This window comes from Myotis daubentonii, chromosome 3 (assembly GCF_963259705.1).
Source record: "Myotis daubentonii chromosome 3, mMyoDau2.1, whole genome shotgun sequence".
Classification (NCBI taxonomy): domain Eukaryota; kingdom Metazoa; phylum Chordata; class Mammalia; order Chiroptera; family Vespertilionidae; genus Myotis; species Myotis daubentonii.
This window is the reverse complement of record NC_081842.1, coordinates 10,151,627-10,172,657: the sequence shown is the minus strand read 5'-3', so window position 1 is coordinate 10,172,657 and position 21,031 is coordinate 10,151,627. Positions and strand designations below refer to the sequence as shown.

The following is a 21,031-nucleotide window of genomic DNA, read 5'->3' as shown; positions in this document are numbered from 1 at the left end:
CTCCGGTTCTCGTGCTTCTCGCGGAGGAATTCAATTCATCTCCCCGTGGGCGCTGTCCAGTGGGAGTCGTGTGTCATTCTGCCCACTTGGCGAATGGGAGCAGAGTGATTACGTCTTTATTTCACCCAAAGGAAGTTTTCGATTAAAAGAGAAATAGATGACGTGAGCGTGACTTCGCGATGGCCTCGGGCTGCGGGGCGCGGGGTGTCGGTTTTACAAAATGAAGAGAGGAGCGGAGGTGGGAGCTGGCGATGGGTGGACATGATGAATGCATTGGACACACTGAACTGTACACTTACAGATGGTTACGGTGGCAAATGTGATGGCGTGTGCATTAAAACAGGAACAGGGGCACAAAATACCAATATGAGGGATGAAAAAAGAATTCATTGCAGATTCTATAAATTTTTAAAAGGTAATAAACATATTACAAAACTTTTGAAAAAGCTGACAAGTTCCACAGATTCCTTGAAAAACAAATTACCAAACCTGAACAAGAATATTTAGAAAACTTGCATGGTTCTGTGTCTGTTAAAGGAATTGATTTAATAATATGATCTTCTTACAAAGAATACTTCGGTCCCAGATGGTATCACTAGTAAATGTTTCCAAACATATAAGGAGAAAACAATACCAACAGTTATACAGATTCTTCCAGAAAATAGAGAAAAGTGAAATACTTCCTAGCTGGTTCTATGATGGCTATAAAATGTTGGCAAACACAATCCAATGAGCCCAGCAGCTGTGGGGCAGTAGTTGAGCCTCAACCTATGAACCAGGCGGTCATGGTGGGATTCTGGTCCAGGCAGATGCTCAGGTTGCTGGCTCCATCCCCAGCAGGGGGCGTGCAGGAGGCAGCCAATCAATGATTCTCTCTCATCACGGATGTTTCTATCTCTCCCTTCCTCTCTGAAATCAATAAAAATACATAATTTTAAAAAGTAATAATAACCCAATGATATATAAAGTGATTATATTTCATAACCAAGTGTGGTTTATGTAATATATCACTTAATAAACGTGTCATTTTAAAAAACCTACCCACAAAGAAAGTCCAGCCTCAAATGGTTTCACTGGTGAATTCCATCAAATGTATAAACAAGAAATAACACCATTATTAACCCAAATTTTAAGAAACTATAGGATGAGGTGGGTGGGAAGAGATTAACCAAAGAACTTACATGCATATATGCATAACCCATGGACACAGACAATAGTGCGGTAAAGGCCTGGGGTGGGCGGAGATGGGCTAGAAGGGGTTAAAGGGGGGAGAGGGACATCTGTAATACTTTCAAAAATGAAGATAAAGTTTTAAAAAATATCTGGGATGGACACTTCCCAATTTGTTTTATTAGGCAAACATAATTCTAATACAAATATCTGACATACAGGGAAAAAATTACATACTAATATTCCTCATAAAAATAGATGCAAAAACCCTTAAAGCATTAGCAAATCCAGCCCAACAATATATACTGAGGGTAACACATTATAGCCAAGTGGAGTTTATCCCAGTAATGCAAACTGGGACTAACACTTGAAAATTAATGTAATTCACCATATTAACAGAATAAAGGAGAAAAATACAATCATTTCAATAAATAAGAAAAAGGATTTGACAAGAACTCCTTCAATCTGTTAAAAGGCATCTATCAAAAACCTATCACTAAAATCATACTTAATGATGTTATATTGAAAGTTTTTATTAGAAATAAGGCATATGTATCCACTTCACCACTTCTATTCAACATTTTACAGATGTTTCTTCATGGCAAAATTATGCTCAGAGACTGAGAGTATCTTTGCCAATTATTTAACACTAGAGGCCTGTTGCACAAAAAGATTCGTGCAACACACCTTCCCTCCCCCTGGCTGCCGGCACCGGTTTTCCTCCAGCACCCAGGACCCAGGCCTTCACTCCAGCTGGAGCTGCCTTCAGTCTTCGCTGCTCCGTCTGGAGCCACCTTCCAGCCTGCGCTGCTCTGGCCGGAGCCCGCCTTCAGTCTTCACCGCTTAGCGCCTATGTATGCAAATTAACCGCCATCTTTGTTGGTGGTTAATTTGCATACCTCCTGATTAACCAATGGGAGGCGTAGCGAAGGTACAGTCAATTACCCTGTTTGTCTATTATTAGATAGGATAAGTTCACTGCAGAAATTGTAACATAATGATATATCACAAGCCAATACAGGATAATATGTCCTCATAAGTCGATTAAAAATATATACTCCAGCTCTAGCCAGTTTGGCTCAGTGGGTAGAGCATCAGCCTGCAGACTGAAGGGTTCTGGGTTCGATTCCAGCCAAGGGCACATGCCTGGGTTGCAGGCTCAATCCCCAGCGTGGGGCATGCAGGAGGCAGCCAAGCAATGATTCTCTCTCATCATTGATGTTTCTATCTCTCTCCCTTCCGCTCTGAAAGAAATAAAAATATATTAAAATATATATGTATATATTAATATTATATATATTATATCCTATATAATAAAAGGGTCATATGCAAATAGACCAAAAGGCAGAACAACCAAACAACCAATCAAAGTGTAATATGCTAATGATATGCTAAGGCTGCTCAACCGCTTGCTATGACACGCACTGAACACCAGGGAGCAGTCGACTGGTCAACCAGTTGCTATGACATGCACTGAACACCAGGGTACAGGTGCTCTGACTGGTAGATTAGCTTGCTGCTAGGGTCCTCCTGTGGGAACTGAGCGAGATGAGCCGGACTTGCCCTGGAGCCCTCCCGCGGTCCCTCCCCAGCTTGTGCACCAGTGGGGTCCCTCAGCCTGGCCTGCACCCTCTCACAATCCAGACCCCTTGGGAGATGTCAGAGAACTGGTTTCAGCCTGATCCCGCAGGCCACTCCCCTTGGGAGGGCACCAGACACATAGCTCATGGCTAGCGAGCGCTGCTGCATCAGCACGAGCGGGACTGATTGGGCACGAGCCCGCAGCAGGCACAGTAGGGCCAGGATGAGCTGGAGCGGCAGGTAGGAGCTGCAGGCAGCATTGGACCGCGGGTTTCGGTCCGATCCCGCAGGCCACCCAGAGGGACCCCACCTGTGCACAAATTCGTGTACCGGAGTGTGTGTGTGTGTGTGTGTGTGTGTGTGTGTGTGTGTACATATATATATATTCCAAACCAATGATTTTGAATTATTATAATTTAGATTAATTATACTATTATTCCAGGCAAAGAGGAGATGAAAGAAATTAAGTCCAAATTTAGTTAAAGTAGACCTTTCTACAAGTTGGTTCTCAGAAGAGTTGGTTTGGCCAGCCAACGGCTGATGTCCAGCTGCCAGCGCTAACTGAAAGTCCCTTGTCATTAGAGCAAGATTCGAGTGGAACAAAGGCACCGGTGTTGGCGGGCAAGGTGGTCTCCTTCATGGGCCGCTGCAGTTTTCATCACGGCTGGCATAGAGCAGCCTGGCCACCCCGAGGTCTTCAGAGAACTATTTAGATCAGCAAAAAGTAGCCTTTTCCAGACTGAACACTCTCGGTAAGTCCTCACAGACTCTTGGAATTAAAGTTTAAATAAGTACATCATAGTCGCTCCTCCACAACAATTTTGATGACATCATCCTAACACAGCCCCATCATGTAAACAAATTCACCCTTAGATCAAAACCACTTCACTTAAGCCATAACAAGTAGATGTGAAATCACAACAAACCAATATACAACCAGAGGAAATCCTGGCTAGCACAGCAAGGCAAGTAAGTCAATAAATAAGTAAAAGGAATAACTATTAGAAAGGAAAACATAAAATTATATACTACTAGGAATTAGACTTACTGATTTATACGTCTTTATCTTTCATATTCTCTATTTTCTTTGGTACCTTTGCTATTTAAATCTCAAAATAATGAATTCATTGCCACCTCCTGGATCATTCTTGTAGGATGGAGATGGCTCAACCTCACAGAAGCATTTTTTAAATCAAAGTGTATGAGTACTCATTAGTTCAACAATTTTAACACTCAATTGATTAGGTTTTTGTTGTTGTTCATTTAGCTCAATGTGGTTGAATACTGTGTGCTATTCTGGGCCCACAAGAGGACAGAGTTATAAAAATGTGTGATGATTACAGAGTAAATTAAAAAATGTTCCCATTGAGTAAAAAAGCAAAGAGGCTAATATAGTGATTTTTTTAAACTCTAAACCTGACATGATTTTATGGCAATTGTCCAAGAGTCCTTAAAAGTTATAAAAAGTATACTCCAATAAACATTCGCGACAGAGTTCCACCAAAGGGGAAAACTGGTTTTTCCTTTTGATGCCTTTTCCTGGCAGCAGTTCCCTGGGCAAGACACCGCACACACACACAAAGCAAGGCTGAGGAAAGTGTGCTCCCTGTGCTCCCAGCTCCAGCTCCTTCTCAAAATGTAAAAGAAAAAACAAAAACAAAAACAAAAGCCCTGCTGCTTTGAGCTGGCCCTGACGTTGCCATGGATCCAAAGCAAACCCCAGCAGCTCTGCTCACGCTGGGCTGCCCTTCTGAGAGGGAACAGCGATTCTGAAATGACTGGTTAGCAACCAAATGGATTCATGGAATTTGGTGTGGTATAAAAATAATAAAACACGATACTCACAAAATACAGATACGCCATCACCATTGGCAGCATTGGGGGCCTCCTGGACTCAGAGTATTCTAAATTAGCCAGTGAGTGCATTCCACACTTCTGGACCCTCGTATGCTGGCGCAGAAAGAAATCTCTGTCCTGTTCTTTGCTTTGCTTTGTCTGCCTTCTGTCCCAGGAGTTCACCTGACAGTTCCAGGATCTGTTGTTGTTGTTATTGTTGTTAATCTCACCTGAGGATATCGTTTCCATTGACTTTTAGAGAGAGTGGAAGGGAGGGGGGAAAACAGAGAGAGAAACATCGATGTAAGAGAGACACATTGATGGGTTGCCTCCCGCCCTGTCCCCACCAGGGCCAGGATCTAGCCTGCAACCAAGGTATGTGCCCTTGACTGGAATTGAACCCATGTCCTTGGGCCGACGCTCCAACCACTGGGCAAAACCGGGTGGGACAGGTCCAGGTTCTTTTGATAGACAAAAGTAGTACCTTTTATGATAACAATGGCCATTAACTGAGTGGATTAGGCACTTCACGCTCTATACATGTGCATATGCACACGCATGTGTGCAAAATTTCATTTACTCCACCCCCAGTCCTCTGAAGGGTACCCGCTTTTCCACTTTCACTGAGGCTGAGACAGGTTAAGCCATTTGCTAACGGTCTCTTCAGAGGCAGGGTTTGAACCCAGCCCCTCGACTCCAGCCACAAGCCCTGACCCTTGGCCTCCTGCGGCTGGTAGCAGCCTTCTTTAGAACAGGAAAGACAATTGATTCTCGTCGCCTCCACACCAGCAATTACTACAACACAAGCCTTTGTCCCTTCTCCCACGTCCCTCTAGGACACAGGCGTCCTTTTCTCTCAATGGGCTGGGGTCACTGTAACCAGCCTCGTGAGCAGCTTGGTGGCGCATGGCAGTCCTTTGTGCGAGAGAACAATGTTGCTGCCCAAGGCCTTTCCTCCTGGAAAACTCAAACCGGAATGGCTCTTCCTGCCCCCTGAGTAGACCCCCGAGGCCGAGGTCTGCTTACTGAATTCAGCAGCGAAGGTTTGCTGGGTAGACGGAAGGTGGGCTGAGGGAGGAGGAGCCTCTGAGGGGCAGGAGAAGACCTTGGCAGAGGCGTTGTGCCCACTGCCTGGCTGGGGTAGGCACTCCTGCCTGGGAAGTGGGCCCTTTCCCCACCATGACCAATGCGGACCCCCCACCCCACCCGGCCCAGCTCGGGGAGCCAACCCCTCAGTAGATCTGACCATTAGGCCTGCACAAGGTGCCTTTGGCATTGAGGCAACTGTGGCCGAGACGTGGGAGGGGCTGAGCCTGTCATCTCCTCCCAGGCATCCCCAGCTTTGCAGATGGGAATGCTGGGCGTTTTCCCACAGTGCCATGAACACTGACCAAGCAGATGGCTCTCGACCACAGAGACGGCAAAGCCAGAGTCAGGCCGCTGTCACTCACCACAGACACCTTTGTTCCGAGGTCACACACAGCCAGGCAGTGATCGCTATCCAGCAACCAGCCTCTGTCGGTTCTGTCTCCCTAAGTTCTTTTATTATTTGGGAAATAGTACCTATACCTCTTCTCAGTGGGCTATGTACGTTCACAATGTCTTATTATACCATGTATATTGCGCTACATAAGAAATATATATTTGGTCTTCATCCTGGGTCCTAGCACAGCGCTTCTAAAACCTTTGTAATTCCCTGGGGGATGGGGTGAGAGGAGCATCTTCTGTTATTCTCAATGAGCCCCTTTCAACCACATTTGAAATGATGCTCAGGAGGTGACTCTGTGGGCCCTTAAAGAGCTTCAGGATGGGGTCTGGTCACCAGGGAAACCAACGTTGTGATTAGAGGGTTGGACCTTTCAGCCCCACCCCAGACTTAGGGGTGAGTTACTCACCAATGGCCAGTGACTTAATCAGTCATGCCTACGTATTGGGCCCTCCATACAATCTCCAAAGGATGGGGTTCAGATAACTCACAGGTGGGTGATCACATGGTGGAGGTGCTGGGAGAGTGGGGCCCCCGGAGAGATCAGACGCTCCGCCACCCCTTCCCCTGAACCTCACCCCACGCATCTCTTCCATTTGTCTGTTCCCAAGTTACAGTCTTTATGATAAATCAATAATAGTAAGTAAACTGTTTTCCTGAGAGCTGTGAGCTGTTCTAGCAAATCATTGAACCGGAGGAGAGGGTTATGGGAAACCCCAATTTACAGGCAGGCAGTCAGAAGTACGTGTGGCTCGGGACTTGCAATTATGTCTGAAGTGGAGGCAGCCTTGTGGGACTGAGCCCCTCACCTGTGGCGTCTGCATCGATTCCAGGTAGATGGTGTCAGAGTTGTATTGAATTGTAGGACACCTGCTGATGAAGGAGAATTGGTTAATGTGAGGGGAAAAAAACCCACACATTTGGTGTTGAAAGTGTTCTGTTTGTGCCCTATCTGGTTTGGCTCAGTGGATAGAGCATCGGCCTGCAGCCTGAAGGGTCCCAGGTTCGATTCCAGTCAAGGGCATGTACCTTGGTTGCAGGCACATCCCAGTGGAGGGTGTGCAGGAGGCAGCTGATCGATGTTTCTCTCTCATTGATGTTTCTAACTCTCTATCCCTCTCCCTTCCTCTCTGTAAAAAAAATCAATAAAACGTATTTTAAAAAGAAAAAAAGAAAAAGAAAGTGTTCTGTTTGTAAAAAAACAAACAAACAAACAAAAAACAGATCATAGTACATCAGTTTGGGGATTTTATATATTCAAAAAAAAACTACTGATTTCAGACATCAGCACTACTGTTTTCCTCCATTTTGTTCCTGCTGTTAAGTTTACATTTTCCATATAGTATATTTTTAATGTTTTTCTTTTGAAATCATTTTAGACTAACAAACGAGTAGTAAAAAAAAAATAATAAACCCTTTTATTTTTCTTGTTAACTAATGTATCAGTCTGGGTCCAGGAAGAGACGGAAACCACAGGGTAATTTAAACAGAGCAAGTTTAACGTAGAGAATCATGAAACTGGGACAGGACAGTAACTACACAGAGAAATCTAAAGGGCAGCCTACGGTTGAGGAAGAATAACCCAGGGAGAACAGACTTAGAAGGGGCACCCCTCCCCAAGCCTGGGGTTCATACCATGATGAAGAAGCTTGCTGTCTGCTCAGGCCAGAGCTGATCCACAGGTGGGGGCGGCAGGAACACTTGCGGGGGTAGGAAACCCCCATGGCCCTGAGTGTCCTGAATGTTACTGCCAGGCATGTCAAGAATGCCAGGCCCTTGCCAGGCTTTATCCAGGCTCAGGGCTGTTGCAGGGAGCAACCCTGAGAAAGGAGGACAAACGATGAATTCATCACCACTTGGTGTGAACGCAGCGAGACCCCCAGCTCAGCGTGCCCTCCTGGGGACACGTGTCCCACATGTGCATGCTCTCATCCAGGCCCATCTGCCTGACAGCCATGGACTAGGGGAACCAAGGCCAACAGGGAGCTCTGGCTACTGGTTCTTCTGTGAGTGAACTCTGACCCAGGAACCTCGTGCCTCCTGCCAGCATCTGGAAAACAAGAGCATGCCAACTGGTTAGTGTGAAGCAGGTGAAAGTGCAGCCCTTCACAGCTCTTGACTCAACCCCAGAGAGCACAGATGAGCCAAGGCAGGGGGTGGGCGCACCAAGGCGGCTGGGGTGCCAGTGTGAATGTGAGCCTGGCCTTGCAGTGACCACATACCAGGAAAATCAAGAGAAACAACTTCCAGGGCACAGGCATGCTAAGGTTGGAGGATGGACATGCAGAAAGAGTGAGGAGCTGATGTGAGTGCAAGTTCTGGACTATGCTGTGTCCATGTCAAAAGAACCAGGGAGAAATGGCCACTGGGCCCAGGCCAGGCTGCAAGGTCTCCAAGGGCTGCCCTCTCTGGACATGTGGCTGGGGCAGAGCACCACCAGGTGCTGTGAAGGACTGTGAAGGAGTGAGACAAAGCAAAACATGGAAGGAAGCCCCTTCCCCCTTCTAGCGCCCTCACTACAAAACTTCACATCACGCTCACTGTAAGGAGTCCCAATCAGAGAGTCTAGTCCAGCCGTGGGCAAACTACGGCCCGCGGGCCAGATCCGGCCCGTTTGAAATGAATAAAACTAAAAAAAAAAAAAAGACCGTCCCCTTTTATGTAATGATGTTTACTTTGAATTTATATTAGTTCACACAAACACTCCATCCATGCTATTGTTCCGGCCCTCCGGTCCAGTTTAAGAACCCATTGTGGCCCTCGAGTCAAGAAGTTTGCCCACCCCTGGTAGTCTATGAATACTGTGCAGGTGCTGCAGCAGAAACTCAGACCTGAGAAGTAATACACCCATAACAGCCCAGTCCACTCTCTGGCTACTCAGTGTCCATCAGTAAAATTTCACACACATGTGGACTCCCTTACAATAACTAAATAATTCTATTTCTCCCCTAAAAAGACACAGCCATCTTGTGACAAGTGAAGTTCTCCCTCAAATGAGAAGATGCACAGACCCAACAGTCACGACGCCCGTTGCTATACTTGGTCCACAAATTCAGTCATGGCTCCACTGAAAACTCAGTCACCTAAAGATTAAACCAAAATGCTAACCTCCAACAACTTGTTTAGAAAATAAAAATTGGGAGGAGAGAGGACAATGGTTAGGAAATAAACACATGCATATAACAAGCAAAAAAATATACCAAGCGGCTACAGCCCTCATTTCTGTAACTGGTAGTGAGACGAGGTTGTGGTAACATCATGGCTTCCTTCCTCAGCTGTCCGTTCTTTAGCTCCTTTGCCCTCAGGTAGAACCTGCTCTGGGTACCTTAGTGGGTCGAGTGACCAAACCCTTCATTTCTGAAGGACCTGAGTCTTCAATAGTCTTGCTGTATTTTTTTATTTGTATTTTTTGGTGGTGGTTGTTTTTCATTAACCTTTACCACTGGTCATGAAAGTATTAAGAGGTGCCCCAGTTGCCCAGGTGCCCCTGGGCACCATAGTCCTCCTGGTCCCCATTGTGTTGCAGTAACCTACCCCCCCTCCCCGCCTTGGTAATTGGGATCAATCATTCAAGTCAGTAGATTAACCCTTTTTTTTTTTTTTGCCTGCTGGTTCTAAGGCGTAAGGAGCCCAAAGTGGCCAGGTGGCAATTTCAGCCTCCAATTCAGTGGGACCATTACTATGACACCTAGTGGAAGCATTCCCCTCTGGAGACTAAGATCTCCAAACCATCTCAAAGTTGCCAGGACAAGAAACAAAGGTTCTGTGAGTAGGTTAGTCCATGTTCTAGTGAGAAGAGTGTTCTGGCTGTGGGGACATAGCACCACGTAACGGCCCCTGGTTCAGAGTGTCTATTGTATCCGGTAATATAGAATCCCTTTCAGGACGTTGCCTCCTATCTGGCATCATAACTGACTCTTCAGGAAGCTATTCCACCTTTCAACCACTTCTGAGTTATGGGGCGTGAGATAACACCACTCAGTCTCATGGGTATGAGCGTACTGCTACACTTCCTTTGCTTGAAGTGAGTTCCTTGACCACATGCAATGCTGTCCAGAATGCCTTTACAGTAGCCAAGGCTTTAGTGAGGTCATGGATGCTGGTGCTTCCAGAAGCAGGACGGACAGGGAAGTCAAATCTGCACCCAGAATATACGTCTATTCCAGTGAGGACAGATCTCTATCCCTTCTATGATGGAAGAGGTCCAATGTAATCAACTTGCCACCAAGCATCTGGCTGGGCACCACAGGACTCATCACTGGTCTCGGCTGCTGGGAGCTCCAAGCCCAGTCAGCTTTGGTGAGTGCAAGGCCATGATGATGGGCACATACACGCATTCATGCCTGCCACTTGATCACTCACTCATGGACACAGTGAGCAACTCCTGAGCAGAGGCATTCAGAGCTGGCTGAACAGAGCACTTGGACAAGACATGTCTAGGCACTGTCCAGCTCTGACACAGGGGCGATCACTTTCCAGCTGATTATTCAGAGCCTCTTCGGCAGTGTGTGCCAGTGGATGGCTCTTCCAGAAGCCAAATTTCCAAATCTGTTCCGTCCAAGTTGCTAATTACTAGCAGCCTTCCCTGAATTAATATACATCCATATACTGGGCACTTCTCACGCCAAGACAACCCAATGTGCGTCTCAAAGTTCAGTCCCTGAGAGGACTTCCCTTCGCCACTGTTTGTAGGGTCCCCTTGAGTGGGGCCATAGTGCTGTATCTGTCCACTTAGGGTGGGATCAGCATATCCTGCAGACCCACCTATAAACCGAGCTCACGTTTTTTCTTCCACAGTCAACTGGTTATAAGAAATAGGCTGGGTGTTCAGTTGGCGCACGGCCCAGAGCATCCTGGAGAAGGAGGCGGAAGGTGTTATGTGGGAGGACTTGCCAACAGGGGATAGGAAGGACAAGGGAGGATTACATCCTATTTCAAAGAAAAGCCAAGGAATACCCCCCATCTCCCCCACCGGTACTTCCAGGAACGTGGCCTGGAGTCAGCCACCACTCTCTACGAGCCAGCCTGTACCCCTTTTACCTTCAGTTTGTGATTAAAATTGCTTAAGAAAAAAAAAAAAAAAAAGGCTGGGCGTCCCGGCTGGGACAATTCAGGTCCCAAGGCTCACAGCCCCATGCTATTTATTTCCAGGCTATGCTTCTGGGTATTGAAGAGACAAGAAGTTTCCAGTAAAACAGACGACAGCAGAACAACTGTGTCCACAGACATCTGTGTCCTGGATCCGTCCGTGGCCACTGTGAACCTGAGTCAGAAGGGCCCTGATTCTGGGTCAGACACCTTTTTATTACTTCAAAGCCAACGTTTTTTGAATTATCACCTAAAGGAATGCATACCTTTTGGGTTTCTGCTTGGAAATGTCTCAGGTATGGTGCTGATGAAGATGGGGGTGGGAGGCCGGGCCTGGCTTCCCTGTGGCTGGCTGTGGGCCTCAGTCCCACAGAAACTGTACCTTTGCAGAACAGAGTAATTGGACAGGACGTGTCTGTGGCACCGTCTGGCTCTGAAAGTCTGTGACTGTGCGCCCTGGGATGAAGGAGAAGAAGGCCTTGGAGAGTGCCTGGCATGGGTCCTCAATCATATTAAACAAGGACTTTCCCCTAAATGAACCCACTATCTATTTTGTCCCTGCTGATGTTGAGCTCGGTGGCTTCGTGAGGCAGCCCTGCTTAGCTCAGGGTACAGATGTCCACGGGGCATCCTGCCAGCTAGTGGGGGCCGGGTGGGGGGAGCTGGAGACAGGAGAGGGCTCAGGGCCTCTCCACTGGAAACCAGCATGGTCCAGCCTGCACTTGGACGCTCCAAGCTCTTGGCTGAACATTTGTGTTGTTTGAATCCATTAATCTGTCTCTCTCTCCTCTCCCCACCACCAACCTTGCTTTTAGAAGATCATTAATATTCATGTGTAAATTTAAAATAGCACAAAAAGCTGACTCCCCACTTCCTGCCCCGCAGGCCGTTTTCTTCCTTGGCCCAAGTGCAGTCCCCGGGTGGCAGCCTGGTCAATGCAGCCCTGTGTGCAGGCCTGCCTGCCCCAGCCACCCCCACCCTGCCCTCGGCCCCCATTGGCTGCCTGGGCCTGCAATGGGACTGCACAAGGGACCCACGCCCAGAGGAAGGAATAAAAGGCCATCCCTCCCCACCATTCCTGCCACTCAGGACACTGCCGCCAGGAGGTGACCACGAAGAGCGAAGAGCCACCAAGATCACACGTGAGGGGGGAAAGCCTGCTCCTTGGGGGGCTGGGGTGGGCAGGGATCCCAGGGGTGGGTTGGAGAACTGGGTGGTAGTTCAGAAAGCCCCTTTAGGATAAGTGCAGCATTTCAAAGTGTGGGTTTTACTACTGCGTGGTGGACGTGACTGCCTCAAGCCTAGACAGCTAGAGGTTCATTTTGCCCATGTTTTTATTACCATAAATTGGAGAAGCCTCGGGTCTGGTGATTGCTGACAATTCCCCAGAAGTACTGCAAATATTGATTCTCTCCTCTTTGAAGAGGAGGGATTTTGCTTCCGCAGGGCTGAAGACGGGCAGCCTGGTGCTAGCTTAGCCCTCTCTGACAGATGAGTGTTTTCTCCCCTTGCTCCGGCCCCAGCCCTGGGCACGCACTGCTTCTCAGTGTTCCCGTTTCCCTCAAAGGGAAATGTCGGGGCCTCTGGACGCCCACTCAGAAATTCCATGAAAACTGAGAGGTCTTTACAAGTGAATTATAAATGGGGTCAAAGAAATCGGGGTTTATGGTGGGTTTAACTTTCATCAGTCTGATCATTTCTCAAGCAGGTAGGGCTCCTTCCTTTGGGGGAACCCTGACATCATGTGCGACGTGTTAAAGCCCAAAACTTCTCTTGTTTTCGACATAAAAAGATTAACGCAGGAATAAGAGGCTAATTGAAGCAGGAGTAACATAGAAGGAAGTGCAAAAGGAACATGGATATTTGATTTCCATTTCTCTTAAAAGATGAGCTTTACACCATCAATTGTTTCTTAGTCAACGGGAAGAATTTAACAGGGAAAATAAATTAATTAACTTCTAGAATGGTTTTAAAGAAAATCACATTTTATGGAGTTTTAAAACATGAAGTATATTTTCCATGCTTTTCCTTTTAGAAAAATCCCACTAGTCATACTTCATACACACAAAAATAATTTACATTCCTCTTCCCCCAAACATCATGAATTTTGAGAAGCATCAGGATAATATAAAAGGTTTGGTTTTGTTTCTTTTTATTATTATTGATTTTAGAGAGAGAGAGAGGAAAGGGGAGGGGGACATTGATTTGTTGTTCCACTTATTTATGCATTCATTGGTTCATTCTTGTATGTGTCCTGATTGGGGATCAAACCTGCAACCTTGACATATTGGGACAACACTCTAACCAACTGAGGCTTGTTTTGTTTCTTTTAAAAAAAAAAAAAATCAATAATTGAAATTTGAGTGCAAAGGATAAGAAAGCAGGAAATGTTAAAGATTTTCATCCATTTGAATTGTCCCATCTGTATATGATATATCTGATTATTAGGGACTTAAAACAAAGTATAATGATAATTAATGGTGTGACTTTAACAAAAACCAGGCCAAGATGAAAACCCTCATTTCTCTTTCCCTTGGGGAAGTCAGAAATAAAAATTTAAACATTTTATTCCAAGTCATTTTTAAGATGTGACATACTCAACATGGGAATGATTTTTCCACAAGTAGATGTAACTCCTGTATTTATATTTCACTATAACGGTACTAGGATTCTGTAATAAGAAGAATTCAAGGTCTAAAGTTGGTAAATTCCTCTGGCCGAGTGTCTCAGGTTTGTGAAACAATTGAAAAACTGTCCTTTGTAAAATCTGCCTAACCCCCAGGTTTGAACAGGTACTTCTTCAGTTTACGGGCCGTGGTATAAGCTGCGTGTTGAGGGAAGCAGAAGGTTTCTGACTTTGGCAACTGCAGAGAAACACTTACGAGGGAATGAGTGGCCTTTCCCCATTCGCCTGAGGCAGCACCTCCCTGGATCCTAAAGAAAGACCTGGCGGTGGCTCCCGCTGCACTTGCCTGTTCCTGTAGCGGAACCAGCTTACCTGTATAACCTGATAATACGTTTTTGTTTCTAGTAGGTCAAGTACCTTCCACTGATCTTCTTTTTCAAAAAATGTGTGGAAATTCTACCATATTAATTTTTCCAGTAAAGATTTTTTTAGTAAAAAAATGAGTTAAATTTACATAGTAGTTCAAAGGAAAGCAAATTCTTACATTTTGTGATCTTTAAAATCTTTTGAAAAGACCTACACTTTTCATGCTAAACATATTCCCAGTAATACGTATGTGCTGCTGTGTGAATGGAATTGTTTCCAATTGTTTATTGACAGAATATAAGACTACTATTGATGTTTGTACCCTCATCTGACTCCTCGTCACCTTACTTCCTTCTTATTAATTCTAACAGCTTGCAGCACTGCTCTGCTCAGCTGCACTGTCACTGACGGTCATAGAGGGTGCCCACGGTAGGAGGCAGGGATCAATCCCAGAACTCCTTCACTGCTCTGCCTTCATATTTTTAAAAGATTTTTAAACTGATTTTTAGAGACAGAGGAAGGGAGAGAGAGAAACATCAAAGTGAGAGTGAAACAGTGATCGGCTGCCTCCTGCACACACTCTACAGGGGATTGAGCCTCAAATCCAGGCATGTGCCCTGATCAGGAATTGAACTAGCAACCTTTCGATGCACGAGACGATGCCCAACCAACTGAACCAGATGAGCCAGGGCTGCCTTCATATTTTTGCTGGAGTTTCCCATTGGCCAAACCCAATCAGAAGCCAGAGGGCCTGGCAACTTGTCAAGGTAGCCAACAGGGGCAGGGAAAAGGGGCAAAGCGGGAAGAGTGGATCTAAAAGGTGGATGGGAGACTGGTGACCACTGAGCAAGTTCCGAGCTTGACATTGGAGGTGAACCAAGGCTGGCCCAGCCCCCTCCTCTGGGTGGATGTCTGTATAGGTAACACGTTAACTGTTCTTTGTGAAACAAGGCAAAAAGCATGAGAAGGCATCTTTCCTCTGTGGACCCCTAGGATGTCTGAGCTGGAGAAGGCCGTGGTGGCCCTCATTGATGTTTTCCATCAATATTCCGGAAAGGAGGGCGACAAGCACAAGCTGAAGAAATCCGAACTCAAGGAGCTCATCAACAACGAGCTTTCCCATTTTTTAGAGGTGAGTCTTTTTAAAATCGACAATTGATGCATTTTCCTCTCCACGTCTAAAACCACCCGTGCACTTCCTCTTCAAGGCAGACATGAAGGCGATTCTGGGTCTGTTTCAGGACTCCTAGGTTGCTTCTGGAAACTTGTTTGCACCCCGTTGTCTTTATTTTCATTGGTTTTGTATGTAGTAGGAACATCAAGAAAAAACTGCTGTCTCAAAGGCAAAAGTACAGATTCCAAATAATGCTGACATTTCTCTGAAAAAATCTAAGGATTTACAGCAGTGATGGCAGAATGGATGGAAAATAGACTCACAACTTATCATGGGCCATGTGCATATAAAGAAGACGTTAAAGATAAGTTTTTGTTTGGGGGAAAATCACTATTTTAGCTTTCGCTAGATGTTTAGCATCCACCTAAGTCAGTGGTCGGCAAACCGTGGCTTGCAAGCCACATGCAGCTCTTTGGCCCCTTGAGTGTGGCTCTTCCACAAAATACCGGCTCTTCCACAAAATGCCGACTTCTGCACATGGGCCACGAAGTTTCAATCGCACTGTACGTGCGCGCCCGCACATGGTATTTTGTGGAAGAGCCACACTCAAGGGGCCAAAGAGCCGCATGTGGCTCATGAGCCGCAGTTTTCCGACCACGGACCTAAGTGATAAAGATGCCGTTCACTGAGCAAATATTTACCGACCACTCATTATGTTCACTACCGGGGAGACACAGGCCCAAGGACATGGCCTCTGCTTCGGAAGCACACAGGCTGGCACATCCATGAAGGACCACAACCTACTTGACTGAGGGCAGGAGGCCTGGGGGCTTGGAGGGGGCTTCATGGAATAAGAGACATTGGAGAGGACCCTAACTCAGGAAATTGCAAGAGGACTCCTGATGAGCCCTCCTCCCCCACACAGGTCCCACTCTGATCTGTGGTAAAAGAATGTCCAGACACCTCATGGAGGACTCACTTCCCTACCCACTAGCTCCTGCCCTTGGATCAGCCACCCATCATCTCTATCGCACACCAGTCTTACACCCGCAAGGCAATGAACTGCAATCTGCCTGGTGCCTGACCTCCCCTTACTACCCAGAACCAAGGTTCTGAAGTGACCAATCACACACAGGGAGAAGGCCAGCCAATGCACCAGGGAACAGATGTCTGACCAGGAGCGAATTCTGGGAAAGACACCAGAGCAGCCTGAGGGATGGTGATGGTGATAGGGAGCCACCATCCCAGCCAGCTGAGCCTCTCGGTGCAGGACGAGCCCCAGGTTCCAGTATCAGGGCAGCACCCATTGTCTGCAGCTGGCTTGGTTCTCCTGCCCCACCTCCACACAAACACTCCAAGGCTCTGAATGGCACCACCAGAGCAGAGGAAGTGACTTGCAGGCTTGCTGGGGGGGGGGGGGGGGGCGGGGGGGGGAGGAAGTGGGTAGAGGAGGCATCCCCTAGTCTGATTCCAGGACTGATTTCTCAGGCAGTCAAGTCCAAGTGGCAGCTGCTTCACTCACATGTTCAATTATTCAGTCCCACCAATCCCGCCTTCTAACTTAATCGAAGTCCCAGTTACTTCTGTAAAAAGGATTGTTGTGAGGATGAAATGATAGTTTTGTCAAGTGCTTAACATACAGTGAAAGTTCAGAAACCAGTTAACTGCTACTGATTTTAAAATCTTAACACGTGGTAACCACAATTTATAAAAGATAAGTAATTCCAGGTAAGTATGCCAAGGTATCATGAACGTTTGTTGGCCTGGCTTTATCAAGGTGATTTGGGTTAGGAGGCAAACCTAGAGTATAATTGAAATAATGCACTGCTGCCATCCATCTTCCAACCTATGCTTATAGGTCCCGCCCAACCCCCGCTGGAATCTCAGTTTTTACATGTTTTATTTTTAAAAATATATATTTATTGATTTCAGAGAGGAAGGGAGAGGGAAAGAGAGAGAGAAACATCAATGATGAGAGAGACTCATTGAATGGCTGCCTCCTGCATGCCCCACACTGGGGATTGAGCCCGCAACCTGGGCATGTGCCCTGACTGGGAATCGAACCATGCCCTCATGGTTCAACCACTGTGCCACGCCGGCTGGGCTCAGTCTCTTACATGTTTTAGATTGAAGGCAGCCACTGAACATTACACCAGACTTCCTCAGGCCAACCTCCGCTGCACTGGGAATGGTTCTTCTGAACAGCCTGCACTGATGCTCTTTTTCAGTGAAAATGCCACATTCTCACATGGTTATGGCCCTGCACCGTGTTTGTTCCTCAGAGACTTTGTAAGACTATTCACTTGGCTTCTGTGTTGGGAAGAACTGTCAGAAAAAGTTCCATGACACCTAGAAAGCAGCTCAAGTGGCAAAAAGAACACACAGAGTTCACAAATTTAGGGCATGCTAAAGAATTACTTCAACAACAACAACAACAACAAACATTCAAAACATAAAAATCCATGGAAACCTTCATTGCGGGGACTGCTACACACAGAAACTGACAAATTTAGGGGGGCCAAAAGTTCTTTTTTTTCTTTCAAGACGTTTTCCTTTAATATACTCTGGCTGATCGATATGCTATTCTTTTTTTAAGTATAGTGATAACAACCTGCAGGTTTTCAGATCTTGGTTGTTCCACTCAGTCTTCACAAATAGCCCAGGTCCCACTGGACCTAAAGTAAGATGGAGAAGGCACAGACCCCTGGACAACAGTCCTCTGGTCCCAGGGGAAATCTTCCTGGTATTTTGCATTTTATATCTTAGGTTGTTTCTGATACAGATTTTTTAAGCCAGCCAACTTTTAATCATGTTTTGATGGCCTTAAATTTCATTTAAAAACAAGCTGGGTGACTGATCTCTCGTAGGAAATCAAAGAGCAGGAGGCTGTGGACAAAGTCATGGAAACACTGGACAACGATGGAGATGGCGAATGTGACTTCCAGGAATTTGTGGCCTTCATCGCCATGGTTACCACAGCCTGCCACGAATTCTTTGAACACGAGTGAACTAGAGAAAGCAGCCGCGCTGTTCCTGTAATAGAGGCGAAGGTCGCACAAGGAAGCAGAGTTAAGGGCTTGCAGGCTAGTAGGAGCTGAGCTTTCCGGCTGTGTTCATAGCAATTAGGAAGCTTCATTTGCTTTGTGAATGAAAAATTGAAAATCTCTTTCCAAGGGCTGTTTTTAATGGCCCCCATCATTACTTCTGCTATATTAGGCATACATGCTAGCTGACTGGTCCCTGGAACTCCTGGTAATATCATGTAGGAAAGTCAATTCTCAGTCACAAAGCCTGGGCTATACAGAATCCTAACCCAGAAAACACAAAACTGACTACCAAAAAGGATTCTGGACATTTCTGGTTTCCTTAAGTCTCCACTTCATTTGAAACCACAAAGCTCTATCCAACCGTTGAAAAGGCTGCCATTTCTTAAATTTGTTCATCATCAGTGCCAATGGAGCCTAACGTAGTTACATGGTGTGAAAATAGATCATGGTCTCATTTAGGTCCCTTTTGCTGTGGTGAGCTGTGATTACTGAGTAGATATTTCATGCTAACAGCTCTAAATGGGAAAACGTGTCCCATAAACCAACAAGTACTGAAACCTTAACTCTAATCAACACTGAGAAGCAAAATTCTACCTTCCGTGGAATTCTCCTGATAGGCTCACACTTTGCTGGATCTGTGGGACCGGCGTTTTGCAGGAGGATGGGCAGGTCCAGGACAAGGTTTGAGACCAGCCTCTCCGGAGATGAGTGCACCGCAAGTAACTTAGCCTCTCGAGCCTCCTCTCCTGTCTGTGCGATGATGGTTACTACTGATGTGTCTGGTCTGTTGGTGAATGTCACTCCTAACTTGTTTGTGCTGTTGGCAAAGTCAGTGTACTTGGAAAGCTGAACTTTATGCTCCTGTATCTACGAATTCAAATAAATCAAGTTTCAAATAATCGTTACAAATACTAAAAATCACTTCCAGGAAAATTCACATTAATCTTACCCACCTCTTTTCCTGTTCTGTTTTATTTAAAGACACAGACTTCATAAAACCATTGATCGCTTGTATTTGCATTTAATAAAAGAGCACTGTGCTAAGTCTCCGTAGCCGTTAAACATGAAATAAAAACGAAATACCTGCAAAATGGGAAGAGGAGTAAAGTCGAGGGGGCCTGGCTTTCCTCACGGCTGCAGATAGTGCGTTCACCAAGGCCAGGGCGGGTGCACCGGTGGGCACGGGAGACGCGGACCTTACGAAGGCGGCGGGGCGTGGAGGGGCGGGGTGCGGGGTGCGCAGAGGACAGCGTAGTGGCGGGGGCGGGCGGGGCAGGGAGGAGAGAGAGAGGCGGGGCAAGGGAGCGGGCGGGGCGTGGAGGGCGGACGGGACGGGGCAGCACGTGGGTCCTCCTGAACAGCTGGGACGATCTTCCCTGGACCAATCGCCACGAAGGGGAGCTGCGATTGGTCCTGCCCAACAGGAACAGGTGGGCTGTGGTGCTCGGGGCTGGCACTGAGTTAAGGTCTTGGGTCCGCTCCGCCGCTGGCTCAGCTATGCCCCCCAGGCCGGGGTTCCCGTGGTCTCCTTGCCGGAGTCTGGGGGCGCGGGCGGGGGTTCGTCTCTGTTCTGGCGGGTTTGTTCCCGCGGGGTTACCCTCCAGGATCCTCGGTCTTGCCCGCAGACCCTGTAGAGAAAGCTGGGTGGTGGCTGCCGTTTCAGAAGCCCCTCGGGGGTGTTGCCTGCTGGCTGGACTGGGCAGGCTGCCCCTCCAGGGTGATCCCAGCTGCCCCTCCGGAGAGACCCCAGCTGTCCCGCAGGGCCCCCCAGACAGCCTCCGGCCGGACAGGTGGAGCAGTGCCCACACCCCAGGGGAAACGCGAAGCCTGCGGTGGAGGAGCCCCTCGCACGGGACGCAGCCAGGGGAGGGCTGGAGGCACCGCCGGAAGTGAGGGCCCCCAGGGCTGGGAGGGCTGCAGGTCAGGGGCCAAAGGAACTCGGCCTTATCCCCAGGGGCGTGGGGCCAGTCTGGGAGCTGCTCAGGAGGACCCCAGTGTGAGTGGAGGTCCGGGGCACCATACGCCCCTCCAGACGGGTCAACCTGGGAGGACCACGGGCCCACGCTCAGGTCCACTCTGCTGTTGCTGCCTTGAAATATTTGGTAATTTATGTACGAGGCGCCTGGCGTTTTCGTTGTGCGTTGGGCCCTGCAGATTATGCACCCTGTCCTAGGCCATGGTGGGACACAGGAAGGGGAGCAGGCTTGGGAGGCCCAGAGTGAGTCTGTCGGACTCAGCCCGAGGGCAAGCATAGATACACCCTGTGCACGGAGGCATCAGGGAGAGGGAGGTGGGTGGTGGGTTGGCTCTGAGCTGTAGTGTGTGGGGTGTCTGTACCTGGCCAGCTTGCCTTCAGACCGCGTCTCTACACTTGCTTTCATCACCAGAGGACAGCCCTGCTGCTTTAGCCAGAAATTGAGTAGGCCCTTCCTAGTACCTCCCTTGTCCTTATTGATCCCCAAAATCCTAAGATGACTCAGTTCCCAGATGACACCCTGCTTCCTAAGCAGAGGAAAGAACTGGAGTGTACCGGCCAGCAAGGGGCCTGCCGAGTGCAGCTGCTGTGTTTGCCTTCTGACCCCACATCCAGGGGATGAGGTACCTTTACCCCAGGAGGAGACTTCCTCTGCACGCACAGCCATCCTCAGGGACTCCTGGGGGCTTCCTGGCACAAACTCTGATGAGCTCCAGGTTGTAAATGTCCATCCTCCTCCTCT

General features: G+C 47.6%; 1 protein-coding gene and 1 long non-coding RNA gene across 2 annotated transcripts; one reads left to right on the top strand and one right to left on the bottom strand.

Moving 5' to 3' along the window:
* Positions 1-2,010: 2,010 nt before the first annotated feature.
* Positions 2,011-19,569, bottom strand: LOC132229995 (uncharacterized). The gene is made up of 4 exons (XR_009451780.1): positions 19,398-19,569; positions 7,709-8,123; positions 6,883-7,010; positions 2,011-4,839 (listed from the first exon to the last, which is right to left on the bottom strand). It is a non-coding gene; the product is annotated as an uncharacterized LOC132229995 (long non-coding RNA).
* Positions 12,157-19,358, top strand: S100B (S100 calcium binding protein B). The gene is made up of 3 exons (XM_059686773.1): positions 12,157-12,303; positions 15,147-15,285; positions 18,135-19,358. Exons 2-3 carry the CDS (start codon positions 15,148-15,150, stop codon positions 18,273-18,275), a joined length of 279 nt encoding a protein of 92 aa, XP_059542756.1. The 5' UTR covers positions 12,157-12,303; position 15,147; the 3' UTR covers positions 18,276-19,358.
* Positions 19,570-21,031: the final 1,462 nt, after the last annotated feature.

Excerpts from the sequence above, each read along its gene's own strand:
- S100B (XM_059686773.1), top strand. The coding sequence starts at position 15,148 with ATGTCTGAGCTGGAGAAGGCCGTGGTGGCCCTCATTGATGTTTTCCAT. Across the intron at positions 15,286-18,134 it reads AGCTTTCCCATTTTTTAGAG|GAAATCAAAGAGCAGGAGGC; the intron begins GTGAGTCTTTTT and ends GATCTCTCGTAG.